General features: G+C 37.8%; 1 protein-coding gene across 3 annotated transcripts; it reads right to left on the bottom strand.

The window, feature by feature from the left end:
• Nucleotides 1-2,858: 2,858 nt before the first annotated feature.
• On the bottom strand, nt 2,859-21,159 carry canx (calnexin). Of its 3 annotated transcripts, none has more exons than XM_067384583.1 (15): nt 21,071-21,159; nt 15,222-15,416; nt 14,176-14,249; nt 13,648-13,706; nt 13,233-13,374; nt 12,887-12,968; nt 10,326-10,518; nt 9,920-10,109; nt 9,703-9,816; nt 8,404-8,560; nt 8,031-8,246; nt 6,297-6,416; nt 6,069-6,186; nt 5,877-5,983; nt 2,859-4,724 (listed from the first exon to the last, which is right to left on the bottom strand). In XM_067384583.1, the coding sequence occupies exons 2-15, from the start codon at nt 15,411-15,413 to the stop codon at nt 4,665-4,667; spliced, it is 1,824 nt and encodes a 607-aa protein (XP_067240684.1). In that variant the 5' UTR covers nt 15,414-15,416; nt 21,071-21,159; the 3' UTR covers nt 2,859-4,664. The 3 variants fall into 3 exon arrangements, with proteins under 3 accessions (XP_067240684.1, XP_067240674.1, XP_067240667.1); XM_067384573.1 differs by lacking the exon at nt 21,071-21,159 and adding an exon at nt 15,507-15,631 and having other exon boundaries at nt 6,069-6,183; XM_067384566.1 differs by lacking the exon at nt 21,071-21,159 and adding an exon at nt 15,507-15,628.
• Between the last annotated feature and the right edge of the window lie 889 nt (nt 21,160-22,048).

Below are 22,048 nucleotides of genomic sequence, written 5' to 3'. Positions count from 1 at the left end.
AAAAGTCTATAAACTCAATTTTCCAGAAAAAAGTCTATAAACTCAATTTTCCAAAAGATGTAGATGAAATTAAAACGCTTCGACGAAAGGTTATAAAAGTGGTGTGTGGAACCAGTTTAAAAGCTTTAAAACACCAAATTAGAGAGTTAGAAGCGAGTTTTGGATGTAAAAGTAACTTTTAAACTAGCAGTGCGGCTAACAGAAAAAGTCTATAAACTCAATTTTCCAGAAAAAAGTCAGAATCATGAGATATAAACTCAATTTTCCAGAAAAAAGTCAGAATCATGAGATATAAACTCAATTTTCCAGGAAAAAAGCCTATAAACTTGCAATTTTCCAGAAAAAAGTCTAAAGTCTATAAACTAAAAAAAGTCAAACCTGTGAAATAAAAACTTGTAATCATGAGGGAAAAAAGTCAAAATTTCAAATCAAATTTTATCATGCAATCCTGACTTTATTACTTGAAACTGTAAGTTTAATTCTCGCAATTCTGAGAAAAGTGAAAATTGTGAGATAAAAAGTCAGAATTGCATGAAAAATCAGAATTGTGATATAAACTCGCAATTTCCAGAAAAAAAAGTCAGAATCGTGAGATATAAACTCACTATATTTACCAGAAAAAAAGTCAGAATTGCAAGAAAAAGTCAGAATTGTGATATAAACTCGCAATTTCCAGAAAAAGTAAGAATCGCGAGATATAAACTCACGATTTTCCAGAAAAAAAGTCAAAATTGTGATTAAAAAGTCACAATTGAGAAATATAAACTCGCAATTTTCCAGAAAAAGTCAAAATTGTGATAAAAAGTGAGAATTGTGATATAAACTTGCAATTTTCCAGAAAAAAAAGTCAGAATTGTGAAATAAAAACTTGTAATCTTGAGAAAAAAAAGTCAAAATTTCAAATTTTTATCACATAATTCTGACTTTATTACTTGCAACTGTAAGTTTAAATCTGGTAATCCTGAAAAAGTCAGAATTGTGAGATATAAATCACGATTTTCCAGAAAAAGTCAGAATTGACACATTTATATCACGAAATTCTGACTTTATTACTTGCAATTGTAAGTTTAAATCTCGCAATTCTGAGAAAGTCGCAATTACCTTTTTTTTTTTTTTTTTTTACAATTACAAGGACTCACAAACAACTATCACAAAACATGACAACAGTCGTGGATCGTCTGATGACAGACAGTTCAGATTCAAGGGCATGTACAGTTTTGAATGGGGCAACTTTTATAAATTCAGTCATTTTGTCTTGTGGAGTGTATGTAAACATCTGATATGTGAAACAGCTTATTCAGGACAGAACTTAATAAAAATAATTGTTCTGATCCCTCTTACGCCTATATTCCAGTATTAGGCACCTGTCTATAGCTGACCACACGCGTCACAGCATGAGAAGTGTTTAAACGGTTGTCCAGCGTCTCGTCACGAGATTGTCAGAATGAGGTATTCCCCTCTCATAATGCATGCTGAGTTTGGGAGATGAAAACACTGATGATTTGAAAGAAACAGGAAGCTTCTCTGACAGCGGCTCGACTAAAGCCTGCTCATTCTCCACCGCTGCTCCGATTGTGTAAAACTGAATTATGCAACTTGCTCCGCTCTCACTTCCAAAAATAGCTCTTCCTTACAATCTCTTAACTGCTGAGATCAACGTTTTGCATGTCAAAGAGCTATTTTTAAAAGAATGCAGTACATGTTTGGATATGATCCTCCAGTGTGCAGCAGTTTCCACAGATAACGCTCAGAGAGATAGTGTTTGACCTGATTTAGGAGGTTTCCATTGTCCTTTAATAAACTATTGAGTGGCCTACAAAACTAGTGGCCTCATTGTATTACATTTCCAAAATATCTGCAAACAAACATGTTTTTTTTCTTCTCAGAACTAATTTCACATTTCATTTCTGAACAGTGGATGCATGACGTCATTTCTCCTCAGGTGTCTTCATTTCCCATCCCTAAACTAAACCCTCGGCCTACAGTAAGAGCACTAGTGGACAAAAGTCATGTTCAGAGCAGATATTTGCTTTTAATGACACTACAAATTTGATTAAACCATTAAAATATGAGGAAAATATTTAATATTTTTAAATATGAGTGAAGAACAAAACACCAAAAATAGCTACAGGTTTCATTTCACTGTGCAAAATAATCAGTTAATAATATTTGGTTGGTTTGAATTTATTATATAGAATTAGTATTGTCACATTTAACGCCGGTTAAGCACAACATTTGACAAAAAATCGGTTTTACCGAATGACGATATTTTCAATCAATGCTAACAGGCTGATATCTAACAAAAGGACAATCAAACATTTTATATTTAGTACAAGTTTTTAAAATATTACAACATTTTCCATGTTTTATAGCGGTTGCACCGAATGACCTGATGTTTCGGGACATGCGTATGATCAAGTGAAAACATGAATTTATCAAATAGTTAAGAGAGAGTTAGTTACTTTACTTCATGATCATGTGGTCCTTTGCAGGTGTCTGAATGATGTCACATCCTGTCACATGATATTGATCACATGACTTGATCCAAAATGGTCCCTTTATATCGGTTACTCCGAATGACATCAATGAAATTATATTATTTCTCATAATAAAACGACTTCTACACATAATTTTAACACCATTTTGCATTATGTTGATATATGATGTTATAAAATCATGCCAGAATAGAGAATATATACATTTATTACATTTTAAGATATTTTAATCACAAATGAACAGTTAAACCGAATGACCTTATGACGCTTCAAAATCTTTAAAATACCTTTATATGTAGCAAAATATAATTAAAACCTTTTGGATTCAATAAAAGAGACAAATGCTAAAGAAAGCAATCCCTAAATCCGGCAGAATCACACAACAACACACGTCTCTCGTTCTTCAAATCAGTTTATTTTAGTTTGTGAGTAACATGATGGATTTTTCCCAAACCATCCAGAATCATCATCATCCAGACTCGTGATCTCAATTTCACAACGCCAGTAAATCACTCAATCCATTGGTTCTCCATCCTTCTATCCATCCACACTAATCAATCACCTACATTTGTGAAACAATGGTAATCCAAAAGACAAAGAAAAACAGGAAAGAAAGAAAAAACAGCCCAAATCACAGGTGTACACAGACAAGACATTTATAGTTGGAGATGATGCCCATCAGAGGAAGATAGTAATACAGCAGAGCAGCAGATATAAGCTCATATGTCATGTGATTTTCTTCTTTTTTTTTGTTCTCAGTTACCTTTGAAAGTGCCAACTCTTCATTAGTCTCGGGGGTAGAGCTCACGTTATGGCATCTCACATGACCGTTTCGATGGGATATCAACAGTTCGCCATATTGAGAGTATAAACAAGTAACTTTTAAGAATACTAGGGATACTACACATGCTAGCTGACTTCAGATCAGGGTCAGCCCCTAATAGTGCCTTTTTTTGTATCTTTGGGGTCAAGATTTTAAGGGCGGAGTCAGTGTGAAATGGTTGAGGGAATAATACAACGGTTTGCTTTACACCCAGGACTTTTCATGTTTTCTTTGAGTGACACGGACTAGAAAACAGAGTGAATCAAGGGTGAATCTCACTTAATTTACATGCTCATGCCATACTTTATTGGAAAAGCAAAATAAAATACATTTTGCATGAAAAAAATGAAGCTTATTTAAGCGGATTCACCCTCAAACAATGAATTAGTCCTCTTAGTTCTCATGTGGTGTGAATGTGATCGGTTCAATGAAATCGGAAGCTGCTACTGCTGCTGGACAGGATATGACATCACAGTGAGAGAAGATAAGCACCTGTTATTGGGCTGGACAGGTTAGAACAGTTCAAGACCGGAGAAGACATCTGTACAGCAATCCATGATTTAGTAAAAAGTCCATTTGAATAGCAAAAACAATAACAAACGAACAAATGTATTAGACAAAACTCACAGTACATTCACAGAAAAAAATATTAGCAAATCTTGTGTCCTACAAGTAAGGCAGTACACTAGAAGCTACGAATCTATCTGGCGTTCTCCCTGGATACCTCACTGAGCGCGGGCGGCTCGTCCGGCCGGGTCGGCCTTCTACTGACGCCATGACGAAATGGAATAGAAAACATCTCATTTATATTTGTTAAAACCTAGGTGTGTGTCTAAGCTGTCAAGCGGCCATTTTATAGTTTATATCGTTTATAATGAACGTATCCGATCAATCAGCTGACCTTCTATGGCTTCTCGAGTAATTCTAGAACAAAGGAATAAAGCTGTTGGCCTGTAAACCTTACAATACCAGGTGTGCCATAGTGTCGTCATATGTTAGGGTTCAGGAACACTGTCTGGAAGTGTGTGTGTGTGTGTGTGTGTGTGTGACTGCCGAGAGGGGGAACGGGATCTTTACACGAGCGTCGGATGATCAGTTCAGGAATGATAAAGATTGCGTTTCCTTTTTAGTTATGGAGAAAGTTTCTATGCTATTCAATGGTCATCGTGACAACCATCAGCATCCTCAAGAGCGCTCGAGGAGGCGTCTGATTCGCTGTTGGTCATGTGGCGGAGCGTCTGACCATCGCCGGGGAAGGAGTGAGGGGAGGAGGAAAGACGGAGCAGGAGAGGGATGTTGGCATACGCTTGAGGACTTTTGCACTTGAAACAGATTCAGGAAGTCCATCAGTCCTTTCTCGCTTTCCTGTTTCTGGGAGACCTTCTCAGGATGTCGTCCTCTGATTTCTGCTCAACACACAATGATGAGATTTAAAACACGCTCTCGATGGAAATCACTTACTGGAGCAAAAGCTACTTCGTTTGAGTGATTTATTATCCAGATGTCATTTTAAAGTGTCAAACAGGCTTTTGAGGAAGGGTTATTTGTTCATCTGTCAATCATCTTTGGCTTTGTTTACATTAAATGTCATTATAATGAGATTTAGGCAGTAATGCAACTCAATTTTACCTCATATACTCATATTGATCAAATGTATGCGTTTAAGCTCATAATCGTAGTAAAATGCTGATCTTACACTGCAAAAAATGCTTTTCTTAGTATTTATTTAGTCTAAATATCAAAAAAAAAAAAAATGTAAATCCAATGCTTTTACTAGATTTTTTTGTTTTCTGGGAAAAAAAAAAAAAAAAAAATCAAAAAGGTGAGTTTTTGCTTAAAACATGCAAAATTATCTGACAATAGGGTAAGAAAAATAATCTGTTTCTGTTTGAAATCTCAATTCTGTCCCAAACAGAAACAAGATTATTTTTCTTACCCTATTGTCAGATAATTTCGCTTGTTTTAAGCAAAAACTCGCTTCATTTTGATAGTTTTTTTTCCAGAAAACAAGAAATAAATCTTGTAAAAGCATTTGGATTTAAGAATTTTAGATATTTAGAATGGAAGAGAGAAAAAAAACCACTGAGTTAGAAAAGTGTAATCACAATAAACAGGCATGCACTGCAAAAAATGCTGTTCTTAGAGTTTTTGTCTTGTTTCTAGTCAAAATATCAAAAAATTCTTTAAAAAAAATTATTTTCTTGTTTTCAGGAAAAAAGTCAAAATTAAAACAAGCAAAATAATCTTAATACAAACTGAAAACAAGTTTATATATCTTATTTTTGGTTTGAAATAAGATTATTTTGCTTGTTTTAAGAAAAACAATCACTCAATTTTGACTTATTTTTCCTGAAAACAAAATTTTTACTTGTCAAGAAAATGCTTCTTGATTTAAGAACTTTAAGATATTTTGACTAGAAACAAGACAAAAACACTAAATAAGAACAGCATTTTTTGCATTAATTAATCGCAACATGAAAATTTGATACCGTCACATGCCTAATTGATGGTCAAAAACACTGAAATGAAGACACTTAAGACAGCACGAGACGCTCTACCTCATTAGATGTGCTGTCGTCTTTGTGGTCGCTCTCGGCGGCCTCTTCACCTTCTCCGTCTCCATCTCCGTCTCCTGTCGAATCCTCATCTTCACTCTTCTTTGCATCTGAGGAAACAAAGACACAGAATAAAATCAAACAAACAGCTCCACCTCCATAAGGTCCAAGCCCCCGCATGTTTATCTGTCAGACCTTGCTCGTCCTCCTTGGCTTCCTCTTCCTCAGCTTCAGCTTCAGCTTCATCCTTCACGTCTGGCTGCGGTTCGTCCGTCTTCTTGTATTCAGCAGCAGCTGTGGGCGCGGAGCTCTTCTGTAAGACACAGGAAGACTCTACAGATCCACCCTTGGCCATACGCTAAGGTCACAGTGCTTTAAATGGCACATCATGCTGAGGGGAAACAGACACACACACACACGAACCTTTCCAGTGCAGCAGAAGACGATGATGAGCACCACAGGAAGAGCCACCGTCAGGACGTAGACGATCCAGAGCCACGGTCTCTCTTCAGCAGCTGTTATCATCTGATTCATCAGACCAGGCTGTGAACACACACAATTTCATTAATCAATGCCATTTTCACCAGCATTTATTAGAGTAGAAATCAGGAAATCATGTGACCCAATTCAAATCTCAACGTGTCAGAGTGAAACAGCTGGATCGAGACAAAAAAGACAATTCATTATTAATCAAAACTGCATTTTTGGTCATGTTTGTAGCAGTGTGTGGTTTTCATGCCAGTATAACACGCATGCTTTTATTTATATTTTAGAAAATATTTACAAATTAAAATTAGATACTGGTCATAAGTTTGGAAAATATTTTTTCTTCTTCTGCTCACCAAGGCTGAATTTATTTGATCAAAAATACATTAAAAATTGTGAAATATTATTACAATTTAAAATATCTTTTTTTTATTAATGCATATTTTAATATGTAATTTATTCCTGTGATCAAAGCTGAATTTTCAGCATCAGTACTCCAGTCTTCAGTGTCACATGATCCTTCAGAATTAATATTAACAATGTTGGAAACAGTTATAGTAAAATTACATTCACATAGAAAACTACTAATAATATTTCACAATATTACTGTATTTTTGAATGAAATAAATAAATGCAGGCTTGATGAGAAGCAGACACTTCTCTCAAAAACATTAAAAATAGTAAAGTTTGCAAACTTTTGACTGGAACTGTAAGTGATTTGAAACCTAATATGAAAAAAAACATCTGTTAAATGCACAGATTCATACTCTGTACTCCTATTACAGTATTTTTCACAAATAAAAAAGGTAATAAAATTAAGTAAACACTGTAAACAACAGTGCACTCCGCGTCTGTGTTCACTGGGAATCTGAGTTTCTCTAATAAATAACAGGTAATGACAATTACGACATAGTTCTCTTTTTTTTTTTGAAGATTTAAGGTTTTATATGATATGATAAACATATTTAATTTAGGCTTTTACTCACATATAAACACTGATCAGCACACACAGCACATCAAATATAATAAACCTCATTGGTTCTTGTGTGTCAAATTCACACATTTGAGCGTCTGCTGACCATATGACATGTGCATTTATACATTTTTATATTGAAATAAAGCCTTTGTGATTTAAAGATAGACTGAAGTCATACTGCTTACTGAATTAGTAAATGTTTATTTTTAAGTGCTCTGTAAACCCTCCAAACCAAGCGCACATCCTTCGAACATCATGTGATAAATAGTTAAACACGGTCACACTGAGGAACTCTGTCGATTCTGACGTTGGTGTGATAAAACAAAACATGAGCCACAGGCTTCCGTTAGGTCCTTTAGCCAGGGACAGAGCCGGCCGTCCAGTTTAATATGCGAGGCATGCCTGGAATGCACCTTTGGGGGAAAAGGCATTTGCACAGTAGGAATTCTCATGAAAGCCAGCTAAAATCCAGCTAATCCCAGAGTGCACGGCGCTCAGCGGCGCCTCGCAGCACAGACTCCTGAAACAGACCTCACGTCTCTGCTGAAGAATCTCAATCGCTGTTCTCCGTTCTCAAACAGACTAACTGTGACCTCTGCGCATTCATATATACACTTCCCAAATGACCTACTACTTCCTGTGAGATTCTGATGCACACTTTCCCATCCCATGAGTGAGATAAAGGGATTTCATACCTCCGCGGCTCCCTCGGCGGCTTTCTTCAGACCCCAGCTATCGGCCGCCCATCGCTCGGCCACAGAACGATCAGAGGTGATGAAGAAGTTGTCGAAGAAGATGTCGGAAGACATGGACCAGAGCTCCAGACCGACGGCGCTGAACGGAGTCATGCGGAACGGGTGCAGGTCCTCGAAGAAGTCTGGGTTCGGGATCTTCCTGGGCTTCCACACTCCCTGACAAACCAACACACAATTAGACGCTGTGAGGAGGAGTTTTACTGCTAATACTCAGGGTTACGGTCAACTGCTGCTAAACCATTTCATTTTATCTTAATTAACCGTTCCAGGAAGATCACGGAGCATCAAATAAGCCGCATGAGATGTTAGTTACCTGATAATTAGGGTTGTCAATCATCGGTGGCTTCCACTTGCCCTTGTAGTTGGGGTTGTCGATCATCGGCCTCTCCCACGGCCCACAGCCGGGCGCCGTCTCACACACGGGATTGGGGATCTGAGGAGCTTCCCACTCGCCATCCATATCCTCATCCCTGAGAGACGAGCACAGATGAAGAGCAGGAAGACCACAGGAGAACTCACACAACCTCATATCCCTATTTCAGCTCCGCTCTCTATAATTATAACAATTCAATCTAGATCACCACCCCACGAGTCCTGATTTCCTCATTAAAGTCAGCTGACTCTGTCCACGAGCGCGATCACGTCTGCTGCTTTCACATGTCTGAAACTAAACCTCACACCTGCACCGCTGTGGCGAGATTTCTACCGAAACAAAGTCACATGAGTGTACTAGGATGCCCTGCATATCCAACTTTAATAAAATGCATTTATTTTAATATATTCACAACACTCAACTTCAGTAAATTTATACATTGCTTTTTTTAAATTAACAATAATATTAAACATTTTTATACTTTATAATATTCCCCTACCCTCATGGCTTTTTTCCAGAGGTTAGATTTTGATAAGATTCAAATATTAATGTGTGAATTTTTAGTAATCGTATTTAAAGGATTAGATCACTTTTAAATAAAATAATTTACTCACCTCCATGTCATCAAACATGAGTAAATTATCAGGAAAAATATAAAAGTGAATTAATCCTTTAAAAACAAAATCTTTATAAACTCTTTCCCCGCCAAACACAGAACTTTGTTATTTATGAGAAAACGGGTTTCCATGTTTTCACTGTTAAACACTCGGCGGCGCTATTACGCATCTTCTGAACGAGTACAGAATCTTCCGAACGGAAGCACAGACGAGGGAGACACAGAAATCTCATATTTAAGCAGATGCATGTGAAAAATAATGCAATCAACAATAATGAAAACTGCATAAGGTTAGTGAGTGAAGTGTCGATCCAGGAAGTGATGTAGGACTGAAGCTTTGGTGGTGTTGATGGAGGCGATCTATGCTTTGATCATCGTACTGAACATGATTCAGATGTAGTGTTTGATAATGAAACTTAAGTGTTAAAAAAGAATGAAGCTAGAATAAAATCTCTTTTGTTTACAACTAGTCTCTCTGTTCTTTATTTTGATATATTCATGCAACAAAATATTCTGGGGGTCGTGAAAATGATCAAAAATGCAACTTTTTTCAAAAACGCTGGCAGGAAAAGAGTTAATATTAAGAACAGGGTTTTCTTGTAATGTGATGGACAATGCATTACCAGTCCTCTGGCTTGAGGGCATCGGGGTCGCTGATGTACTCCGGCTCATCGTCCAACCAGCCGTCAGGTTTCACAGCGTCTTCATCAGCGATCTTAGCGGGAGCATCTTCATCCCTGAATCACAAACACACCAAACAATGAGGAAGTGGACAACAAGTGATGACTTCAATCCTCAATACACACTCTCTCAGTCACACACTCTCTCTCTGGGTCTCACCAGTCCTCGGGTTTGACGGCGTCTGGGTCCTGGATCTTGGGTCTCTCGTCCCAGTCCTCAGGTTTGTGGTCATCGGGGTCCTCGATCTCAGCCGGAGGGTTGACGGGAGGAGTCATGTCATTCAGGAGACTGCCGCTGTTCACCACCGTCTGGTCGATCAGGATCTCGAAGCTGTTATCAGGGTTCAACACTGCAGGAGAACACATCGACACGCATGAAATAAACACTTTCACTTAGCAAAACAGTCTTTTTTTATGTCACAGTCTTTCAGATCAAGAGCATTAATCTTATAGGTTGGCCAGTTTAGAGATGTTCATGTCGGTCTCAGATGCTATTCATTCAAATAAAATGCTTCAAAGCTTTCATTTTTCTGATACACAGGTGCAGTATAATGAGTGTGTGTTACCCAGTGTGTAGAGGTGAGTCTTCTTGTCGGTGTAGTACGTGCGGAGGTCTGCGTCAGGCTTCTTAGCGTGCTTCTCCTCAAACTCGCCGGTCTTTGGGTTCTTGTGTCTAAAGATGAAGTGCAGTTTGTAATCCTCACCACACTTATCAGGTCCAAACATGATGGTGTATGGAGTCTTATCCACAAACTCCGCCTGTGAGGACAGACAGGAGGCGGTGAGGTGAGGAGCGCGATCAGAACTGAATACAGGCGTAAACGTTGTGATCAGATCACTGAAACCAGGCATCACATTTGTAGTGGAAACTCTCATCAGTCCTGAAAGCGAGTTATAACGTAATCGTTCTGCGACGTGTTTTGAGAAAATGCAGCAAAACAAGTGACTCAAACTTCCCTGCATTGTTCCAAAACACAGTTGTACATGTGCGAGAAAGTGATATAGAGTCTTATGAAACAAGAGGGGAGCGTCTCGTCACAATTCAAACCCAGGAGACGCATGCAAACAGAAATGCATCTCAGCTGATCCACTAGTGATTGGATCACCAAAGATGCATCGAATACCTCACAGAATCAGGGCCTGTACATTTTTAGAGAGCAGGCTATCCTTCAGGGTTTTTAAAATCAAATTTAAGGTCTTTTTAAGACCTTTTTTATGACCTGCACAAATAAAATGAGTATCATATGGACGAGGTAGAGCAAGATCTATGACAACAACCAAACCATAAAATGATTGTAAAAACCATAATTTCATTACAACTTTATAGTTCAAATATACAGGTTTTGACAAAAAGTTTTATAATCATTTCAGCCTTTAAACATTTTTTAAGAAAAGGGATGAGTTAATTATGTCAATGACATACATCACAAACCAGTCCGGCTGCATGTAAACACAGTTTCACGCTTATGGAACAGAAGAAATATAGCGGTTACCCTGGAAAAACCCTGTATATAATGCAGCTGCGCTTGTATATAACGCAGAAACGCCACAAGTTTGCAGGTATAATATAAACACCACAAGCTAAACATTCTCATAATTCATCAACAGCAGATCATAAGCAATGGATTGGCATAAATGTACGGTTTTCATTGATTGTGAACTGCTCTGTAGAAGCAGCAGCGCTCAATTAAACCATTGCCTGTTGAAGTTTAATAACAACATTAAGCCGTATCACAGTTCCTGTTCTGTCCCCAAATGAAAATTAAGACTTTTCTTATACCATTTAAGATATTTAAAGCTTTTTAAGACCTTTTTTATGACCTGCACAAATAAAATTTATATCATATGGACGGGGTAGAACAAGATCTTTGATAACAACCAAACCATAAAATGATTGTAAAAAACATAATTTCATTAAAAATTTACAGTTCAAATATACAGGTTTTGACAAAAAGTGTTATAAAATGGGAAACATTTCAGCCTTTAAACATTTTTTAAGTTAATTAAAAAATTAAGTTAAGAGTTAATTATATCAATTGCATACATCACAAACCAGTCCGGCTGAATGTAAACACAGTTTCACGTTTATGGAACAGCAGAAATATAGCGGTTACCCTGGAAAAACCCTGTATTTAACGCAGAAACGCCACAAGTTTGCAGGTATGATATAAACATTGTCATAATTCATCAACAGCAGATCATAAGCAATGGATTGGCATAAATGTATGGTTTTCATTGATTGTGAACTGCTCTGTAGAAGCTGCAGCAGCACAGCGATTTTACTTCAACAGGCAATGGTTTTAGTGCTGCATGTTTAAGTTAAATAATAACATTAAGCCAGATCACAATTCCTGTTCTGTCCCCAAATGAAGATTAAGACTGTTCTTATACCATTTAAGATATTTAAGGCTTTTTAGGACCTGCACAAATAAAATGAATATCATATGGACGAGGTAGAGCAAGATCTATGACAACAACCAAACCATAAAATGATTGTAAAAACCATAATTTCATTACAACTTTACAGTTCAATTATACAGGTTTTGACAAAAAGTGTTATAAAATGGGAAACATTTCAGCCTTTCAACATTTTTTAAGAAAAGGGATGAGTTAATTATGTCAATGACATACATCACAAACCAGTCCGGCTGCATGTAAACGCAGTTTCACGCTTATGGAACAGGAGAAATATAGCGGTTACCCTGGAAAAACCCTGTATATAATGCAGCTGCGCTTGTATATAACGCAGAAACGCCACAAGTTTGCAGGTATAATATAAACACCACAAGCTAAACATTCTCATAATTCATCAACAGCAGATCATAAGCAATGGATTGGCATAAATGTACGGTTTTCATTGATTGTGAACTGCTCTGTAGAAGCAGCAGCGCTCAATTAAACCATTGCCTGTTGAAGTTTAATAACAACATTAAGCCGTATCACAATTCCTGTTCTGTCCCCAAATGAAAATTAAGACTTTTCTTATACCATTTAAGATATTTAAAGCTTTTTAAGACCTTAAATTTGATACAACAGACTTTTAAAGGACCTGCAGGGACTTGTGAGAGTCTAGGTTAGTTTCTAAGAACTATCATCACCAGCACAATGAAGATGTAGAGAATCTCACCAGGTCCAGATCAGGGGTCTGAGACAGCAGTTTAACATAAGCGCCGCCGCAGTCAATGCCGGTCTGGAAGTTAACCTCATACCTGAGGAAACATGACAGATCTTTACTATCATCGTTTCACATCTCATTGTTTGAGTACATGGTCAACAAAGTTGAGCCTCATAATCAGCATGTCATTCTCAGGCAATGTACTTTAATACTGGACACAAGAAAACACAATGACTTTGATTTGGGGTTGCTGCCAATTTCCAACTCACAATATTTTAACTAAACCGTTCTCTTTATGCTTATTCCATCAGGACAGGCCAAAGTAAAACTCATACGGAGAGCAGACATGAATACTCACTGGACGATGAGTGGTTTGGTGTCAAAGGTGAAAGGTCGCAGCAGGAGACCAGAGATGGCATGATGCTTGGCTTTGGATTTCAACACCAGACCTTTATCTCCGGGGAGTTTAGTGTTCTGCATCTCCTCAACCTCCCATTTACCTTCACACAAAAAACACGCCATATCATCTCACATTCAGCTCCTGCATCACATGCAAACCACTTTACAGCAAATGTCCTGAAGTTTAGAATTTCATACAGAGTTCAAAATAACTAAAAAGTCAGAGAAAAAGTCTAAAGATTAAGTGTTTTTAGTTGTTTGCATGTTAAACTTATCATTTAAGGTATGCCTATTCTTTCTATCTATTACAAAAATTTGAATATTTTATTATTTAGATGTATAAAGACTTTAGATGAACAGATCCATCATCTTACCATCATACTTTGCAATTTCCTCATCAATGTCTTCCTTCTTGGCCTGAGATAAAACCCACCTAGAAGAAAAAACAAACAAACCAACAATCAAGGTAAAATTCAAGGCTGTTTTTTGCAGGACAAAATATTTCAAATGATATACACAACCGTTCAAAAGTTCAGGGTTACTAAGAATTTTTATTCTCAAAGAAATTAATACTTTTATTCATCAAGGATGCATTGATCAATTGATCAAAAGTGACAGTAAAGACATTTATAATGTTACAAAAGACTTTTTTAAAGACCTATTTTTTAAATAAATTCAAAGAATCCTGAAAAAATGCATTAATAAAACTCAGATTTATCTGATTTTATGTTGAGCATCATATTAGAATGATTTCTGAAGGATCATGTGACACTAAAAACTGAAGTAATGATGCTGAAAATTCAGGAATAAATTACACTTTACTATATATTCACATCTGTTTTAAACCGTAATAATATTTCACATATTTATAACAATCACTGTGAGGATGACGGACGTCTTACCCCTGAAGTGTTCCTTTATCAAACGACTCGGCGAAGTAGTGCTCTCCCATCGGCTCCGGAGCTTTATACGTCACCTTCAATAAAGACGTTCAGGAAGATGTTAACCTAGTCATTCCTGTATAACACTGGTTTATATTTAACAACACTTAGGAGTTGTGTTCCAAGAAGGAAATAAAGTAACTTGTGTTTGCAATGACATCACATTATTATGTGCGCTGGCCCTTTAAGTGACTTGATCAATGATTGGCAGATAACTTAAAGGGTTAGTTCAACCAAAAATGAAAATGTCGTCATTAATTACTCACCCTCATGTCGTTCCACATCCTTCATTCATGTTCAGAACACAAATTAAGATATTTTTGATGAAATCCGATGGCTCAGTGAGGCCTGAGCAATGACATTTCCTCACTCAAGATCCATTAATGTACTAAAAACATATTTAAATCAGGTCATGTGAGTACAGTGGTTCAATATTAATATTATAAAGCGAAGAGAATATTTTTGGTGCGCCAAAAAAACAAAATAACGACTTATATAGTGATGGCCGATTTCAAAACACTGCTTCAGGAAGCTTCGGAGCGTTATGAATCAGTGTGTCGAATCAGCAGTTCGGAGCACCAAAGTCACGTGATTTCAGCAGTTTGACACGTGATCCGAATCATGATTCGACACAAAAGATTCATAACACTCCGAAGCTTCATGAAGCAGTGTTTTGAAATCGGCCATCACTATGTAAGTCGTTATTTTGTTTTTTTTGGCGCACCAAAAATATTCTCGTGGCTTTATAATATTAATATTGAACCACTGTACTCACATGACCTGATTTAAATATGTTTTTAGTACATTAATGGATCTTGAGAGAGGAAATGTCATTGCTCAGGCCTCACTGAGCCATCGGATTTCATCAAAAATATCTTAATTTGCGTTTTGAAGATTAACAAAGGATGTGGAACGGCATGAGGGCGAGTAATTAATGACATTATTTTCATTTTTGGTTGAACTAACCCTTTAACCGATCACAGACGAGAGTTTGAACCGATTGTTACCGTGGGTACAGGTGGTGGAGTGGGGGCTTTTTGTTCCTCTTCCTCAACATCTTCCTCCTGCATGTCATCGATGGCATCCTCCACGTCCATCTCCATGTCATCGGCCTCCTCCTGCGCCGTCACATGACCCATGAGGAGCAGACACAGGCTCAGAGAGAGCAGCGCCACACATAACCGCATCTTCAGCTCCATAGTCTACAGACACAAGAGTCGAGAATCAAGAGTTAGTCAATCAAATCTGCAGACCATTTCTAGTCACATGGTACACATGATGTAAACACCGGCCTGTAGCTGCAGACTGAGGTGTGTGTGGACATGTTGCCATCCCAGGGTCCCCATGACTCCAGTCGCCACGGCGATGGCAGAGGGGCGGAGCTCTGCAGCATCAGCCCCTTTTCTTTAATAAGATTTACCCCAATGAGATTAAACACACACACACACACACTCCTGTAATTAACCAGCACTTTACTTTACCAGAAAATGTGATTTCTGCTGGATAAAAGCCTCCATTCACCATCAGCATCATTCAGCTGAAGCATCGTTTGGTGTGAGTGAACAGAAGCGGATTTAAATACTCTAATGACCAACATTACCTCAATTTCACTCCATTAGAAGACCCACAAACCCTTGCTGTGTCTCTCCAGCGTGAGTGTGCGATGGTTTCCTCTGGGGTCTCAATAACCCTCGTGAAGAACCTTAAACATGCGGCGGGTGGTGTCTGAACACACACGGTGTTAATGAGCTTAACACACTCAGGATTAGTGCGACTGAACCAGTGGTGCCAACAGCGTCCGGTAGCAACGCATCACCATGGCAGCCGAAACAAAACAAAACGACTTTCACCGAGGTACACAGAGAAAACTGTGAGACGTCCTCCTCATGCAGCCTTACTGACAAACCACTGCAGCTGGAGCTGCGAGATTTCATTGAGATTTTTCTAGTAAATTTGCAACTGTGATGTAAAATAAAAATATCGAGGTTAGCTGTGCTTGTTTGTAGGGTTGCACAATTTTCCCAAGAAGTTTGTGATTATATATGAACATTACAGAAGTACCGATAGTAGGGCTGCACGATATATCACACAATACGAAAAATAACATTGAACTTGAACGCGATTCTTAGTGCGATTATGAAATCACAAAGGCTGTCAATGAAGTATGGCTCCAAATGCTAATCCATCTGAAAGCACTGCGAGTTTGAGTTTTGAAAAAGCAACACGTGTCAAACTTCTTTCCAGACATGAGAAGCATTTATTAACATCTTGTCCAACAAAAGAAAACCTTTAATAACATGTTTTTACTCCAAACTCACTTCATAACGACAGTTGAGCGTCCTTCTGTCAGATGAAGTGGCTTCTTACACACAATAAGGCAGTTGTGCGTTTATTAGTCATGTTTAATCAAAGCGTTTCATTCTTCTGTTTGTTCAGCTACAGTGCGTTATCTTCTGCTGCAGGGCATATTTTGAGTTTCTGCGCAAGAGCGCCCTCTGGCTTTCAGATGGAGATGGCATTTACTACTGATCACAGAGCCGTACAGCTCTGACAAGCTGCGCATTAAATAATCCCAGCCTTTGCCATATCGTGTGCGATTTTATCGCAATAAATCGTGCAGTCCTAACCATTATATATCGGCCAATAATCGTATCGGTCGAATTTTCACACTATTGGCTATTGGACAATAATTTAAATTGTCACGCGTGACATAGATGGAAGTACCGATCCAGTGTTTACAAAGCGAACATACAAAGACTAAGTCAAAAAAAAGGTAAAACAACAATTTTAAAGTTGGAGAAATTGAGATGGAGTTTTTCGCTCTACCATGGTACGTCTGTGACCTTTCCAACATGATTACGTCATGCGTGGAGCATCACAGAGCAGTGCAAGACGAGCATTTGTGGTTAAAAGCTATATAAATGTTTATTTATTTTTAGAAAATCAGCGATGGTTTCTCTAGATCAGACTCTTATTCCTCGTCTGGGATCATGTAGAGCTCTTTGAAGCTGCACTGAAACTGACATTTGGACCTTCAACCCGTTGAACCCCAGTGAAGTCCACTATATGGAGAAACATCCTGGAATGTTTTCCTTCATTTCTTTTCCACTGACGAAAGAAAGACATGAACATCTTGGATGACATGGAGGAGAGTAAACTATCATTCTGAAGTGAACTAATCATTTAACAATAATAAGCCGGCGGGGAAAGAGTTAAACCTCACTGAACTGAACAGTGAAATTAGCTTGAGGCGGATGTTTAAGAGCAGGACACTGGAGCTGAGGATCCCTGGGGCTACACAGAGGGGTGTGTGTGTGTGTGTGTGTCATGTGGGGTTGGGGGTCACTGGATCCCGTCCTGACCCATCTGTTGATCATCTGTGGGGGTAGAGCGATTACACAACTCCAGCCCTCCACCATCAGCACTCTAAAGCTAATCTGAAGTGAACACGAGCATCTGAACCAACAAGACGTCAGCAAAACTAGTAGTAGAGACCCACAGACCACACAAGCGGCGACTATAACACTTCCGTTAATCGTCTAATATCAGCCGATTAATTAGACGGAAACAGCAGGCCGGCCATCTGATCATTTGAGCGGTTCCTCCAGACGCTCTGGACTGGACTGACTCCATCCTGACCCTATAAAATTAACAACTGGGCCTGAAAGAGGAAGACATTCAACATGGCAGTGCTAACTGACAGTGAGCTGCTCCAAATCCAGTTTGGGCAGAGATCTGCTCCGCTGATTTCACATTAGAGCCGCCAGAGCCGACTGACCGGACATATCAACAGCTCTGATTGGCCAGTCCTCTCTGGTCGCTGCAGATAGGTTTATATAATGACTGATATACCATATAAACTCCCTCCTATAGAGCCGTGCTGGACTCTGGGTGGCCGACACGGCAAAAATATATCAAGATTTTATTCAGACCGGATCAGGATCTTATCACGATTCTTTTTCATGTTTGAGTATTTTTGAGCAATGCAGAAACACTAATTCCCCCATTTTAAAAATTTAGCCTAACAAGGTAACAAAATAAGAATGACAGACCATTTAGACCAAAGTGTAGGTGGGCGATATGACCAAAATTATTAGTTTATCTTTGTTATTAATAATAAGAATAATAAAACAAATACAATATAAGATATGAATGAAATAAACAGCGCATTATTATTTTCAGCTACACCAGGTGTATTTACTGTAAAAGTAGCATTCAAGTAAGAAATTTAATAAACAAATAATAATAATAGACTTAATAGACTTAAAAATAATAGACTTCGCTGTATGAATTAAATATACTCTGATTCTTATTAAAGCAGTGAGTAATTTTCTGTGTTTTCTTTTCGTTTGATTAACATTAATGGCACTGACGGCAGCAGGTTTATTATGCTGCTGTCACTTTAAGACAGAATGCACGGATCCACTAGGCTATACACGGAGCGTTCTTTAGAAATCCGCATTAATATAGGCCAGCTGGAAAACTTCCGGTGAGAGTCATGTGCTGGTGTGTTGAGCATCAGTAGTGAAATACTTAGTTTATAATCAGAATATACTCACTTAAATAGTCAGACATAGCTTTAATTTAGTTATTCAAACATAAGACGGCATACAAAATAAATCAATAAAGACGTTCCTCAGTGTTCTCCTCGACTAAATCCAATTCGACCATCAGTTTTCACACTTTTATGTGAAAAAAAGCTTCAAAAAATAAAGATTTATTGTGCACTTTAGTTAGATTAATTGAATAAAGTGTGCTGAAATCATTGACTGACAGCTGCTGTGATTATAAAGAGAGAGCGGCGCTCGCTTTCTGTGTCGTTCATTCACAAGAAAAGTTATTGTTTTTCATTAGATCTGAGTATTTCAGACTTCACATTGTCAAAATGTATTTTTAAACCTAGTTATTTTATAATGTTTAATATTTAGTCAAAAATAAAGTGAAAAACGATTAGAGGAAATGGCTGATATATGCACAAATAAATGCTACTCTGCCGCCACCTGCTGGTTAAAGTGGTAATTATTGTCTTTTTTTTTTTTTAAATGAGTGTTTTCTATCAAATGTTGAATTTCCTACATTTTTAAGCGTTCGGTTTTACAATCTCAGAAGGATGAACAAGTAATGTTTGTGGTCATCACATTAAAAATAACATTTGAAGTGCGTGTCTAATTACAGACACAGAGTTTTTAAACAGTCCTAATAGCTTCATCTTTATTGCAATCAATAAAACTGGTTTATTGGCAAATTAGGTAAATGTGATAACTGCATTAAAATATAAATACAACATTAAAAAGTCAACCATTGATGGTTTTGTGTCGATGTACAGCGACTACAGAATGAACAGCTAACAGTTCACCGGAAATACCCGAGCTGGCTTAACCACAACCAGGAAGTAACCGTGCGTATAGTCAATTATTTTGCTGCTCTCGCTTCAAGACCGGATGCATGTCTTTAATATACTAACACACATCCAAAGTCCTTTCTTTCACTTAAGATATAAACAACTGTGTGTATTTGACAGTTTAAGCGCAATAAGACGACGTGAAAGAACTTATTTCAGTACTCACATGCTGTGCGACAGGATTTTAGCGCGTTTCGGGTGTAAGCTCATGTCAGAACATCATCTGAATAAAAAGTTTAACTGGCAAGGCTTTAAAATGCATAATTCAAGACTTGATCACCATATTAACATTCATTCTGCGATAATAACTGATCGATTGCGCATTATATTTGTTGTTTAAACAAATCAAAGTGCTTCTTAAATGATCGCCCGGGTCCAAACGGGGGTTCGTTCACCTCAGCACCCAACAGTGAACAAACACACACACACACACACACACACTCTTCAGACACTTGGTTAAGCCTCTTTACACTCGACTGCACACACAGATCTGGGCTTGAGACGATGGGGGAAGGTACCACAGACCTTCTACACAACACATTCCCAGAGTGCACCAGTGAAGTGACTCAATGCCTCAGAGCAGGATACGGCCATAAAAGTGAATAGATAAAGCCGTGTAGATAATTTGCATGACCTCGTTCAGTGTGAAACTTCTAGAAAGAGTTGAGAATGTGAAACAAAGGTCAAAGTTGAGCTCTGTGCCAGGAATCATGCAGTTACTTGTTAACATCCCAAAAGAAGAGTCATTTTCTTCCAGGGATGAACACAAGGAAATAAAAAAGTGACCTCGTGACCTCGACCTTTCTCTTAAAGGGCGGAAATGACGGTTCAACTGACATGTGCAGCTCCAGTTCAGCCGGTTTGATTTTTTTCATCCCTCAGTATTCCAGAAACATCCATTTATAAACCCAAACTGAAAGCAAAAGGTGGTATTGAGTGATATTTGATCGAGTCAAACATTAAAATCGATGCATATTTAATACTAGAAACACCTTATATCTATAAACACACGTTTAAATGCACAAGATAAGATTAATTAAACGTCATGTGTAAATACGCGAAAGATAAGACTAATTAAACCTCATATGTGTGTAAATAATGATTTAAAGAGTATAAATGTGACCAGCGTGTGTTTGACTAACTTCTCTGACTCGTAATCTCATCAACATCTGATCAAACCATCAGAACCGCTCTTTAATCCTTCATCTGACCCTATAATCACGCGATTATCTGTCCCTATCGATCACATGAAGCGGGTTTGAGCAGTTCTGATCGATTATTGACACACACCTGTATCAGTTAGCTTAGCTGCAGCGGCTAGCCTCGAGCTCTACGCACTTCCTCTCGTGTTTACACTCGCTTTTCTTGCGATAACAAATCATTAAATCATGCTGCACGTGAAGTGAACGGCACACAGGTGTGGTGGAGATATATTTGCAGGTGTAGTGTACTCACCCGTGCTCTCTGATGCTGCACTCCGCCTGCGACTACCGCGCGTCACGTGTGGCTGTGGACGATGGATCTGGATTCACAGGCTCCGCCTCCTGTGCGCTCCGATTGGCTACTGTATTGCGCGTGGGCACGCCTCTTATGGATTGCACGATGATGATTGCTCGGATTTGATGTCTGTCACTGACTGTGGTCTCCGCCCCCGACCTGCACCTCGTGGACACCGCTGATTGGTCGTGGCGTACACGGAAACACACGCTTATTGGATACATCACAGCAGAGGTGAAAGATGACGGATTTCATTTTCAGAATCATGCATATGTCTTATTTTTATCTATTTATGATATGCTTTATCATATGAAATATTAATCGATCTGCTGCTGCTATCTTCTGAATTTAGTATATACATTTAATAACATTTTATATTTCTTATTTTTCAAGTTTGTAAAAATGTGTTTGTATTTGTAAACACTTTAATGCTTTATTTAACTTTAATTATATTCTTTGTTTGTTTTGCTTATAATGTACCCTTTTGGCTGTATTTGTAAATCTTTAAAATCCAACACAAAAATGTAAAAAAAAAAAGAAGAAAAAAAAGAAAGAAAAACACGATTAACACTTAGAAAACAATCAAATATCAAAAAAAATTATAGTAGTCAAAAAATTTTAACAAACATTTTACGAAATTTGTTTGTAATGAAGGTTTCAAATTAGATTTGTAGACAAATATATTTTCTTTTCTTTTTTGAGGATAATGATACTGAGCGACCTTATTTTTAGTACATAAAACTAATATATATGTACATATGTATATGTATATATACGTATATTGAGACAACTTTAAAATTTCATTTATTAATACAGTTTATTCACTCTAGTTTTAAAAAATGGTGATAAAAAATGACGGTCTCAGAGTTAAACTGTGTCAGAAAAATTAATCTTAATTATGTCAGATAACACTTAAGCAAAACATGGTCAGGTCAA

Source organism: Chanodichthys erythropterus, chromosome 1 (genome assembly GCF_024489055.1).
Source record: "Chanodichthys erythropterus isolate Z2021 chromosome 1, ASM2448905v1, whole genome shotgun sequence".
Classification (NCBI taxonomy): Eukaryota; Metazoa; Chordata; class Actinopteri; order Cypriniformes; family Xenocyprididae; genus Chanodichthys; species Chanodichthys erythropterus.
This window is presented reverse-complemented; position numbering and strand designations above follow the sequence as displayed.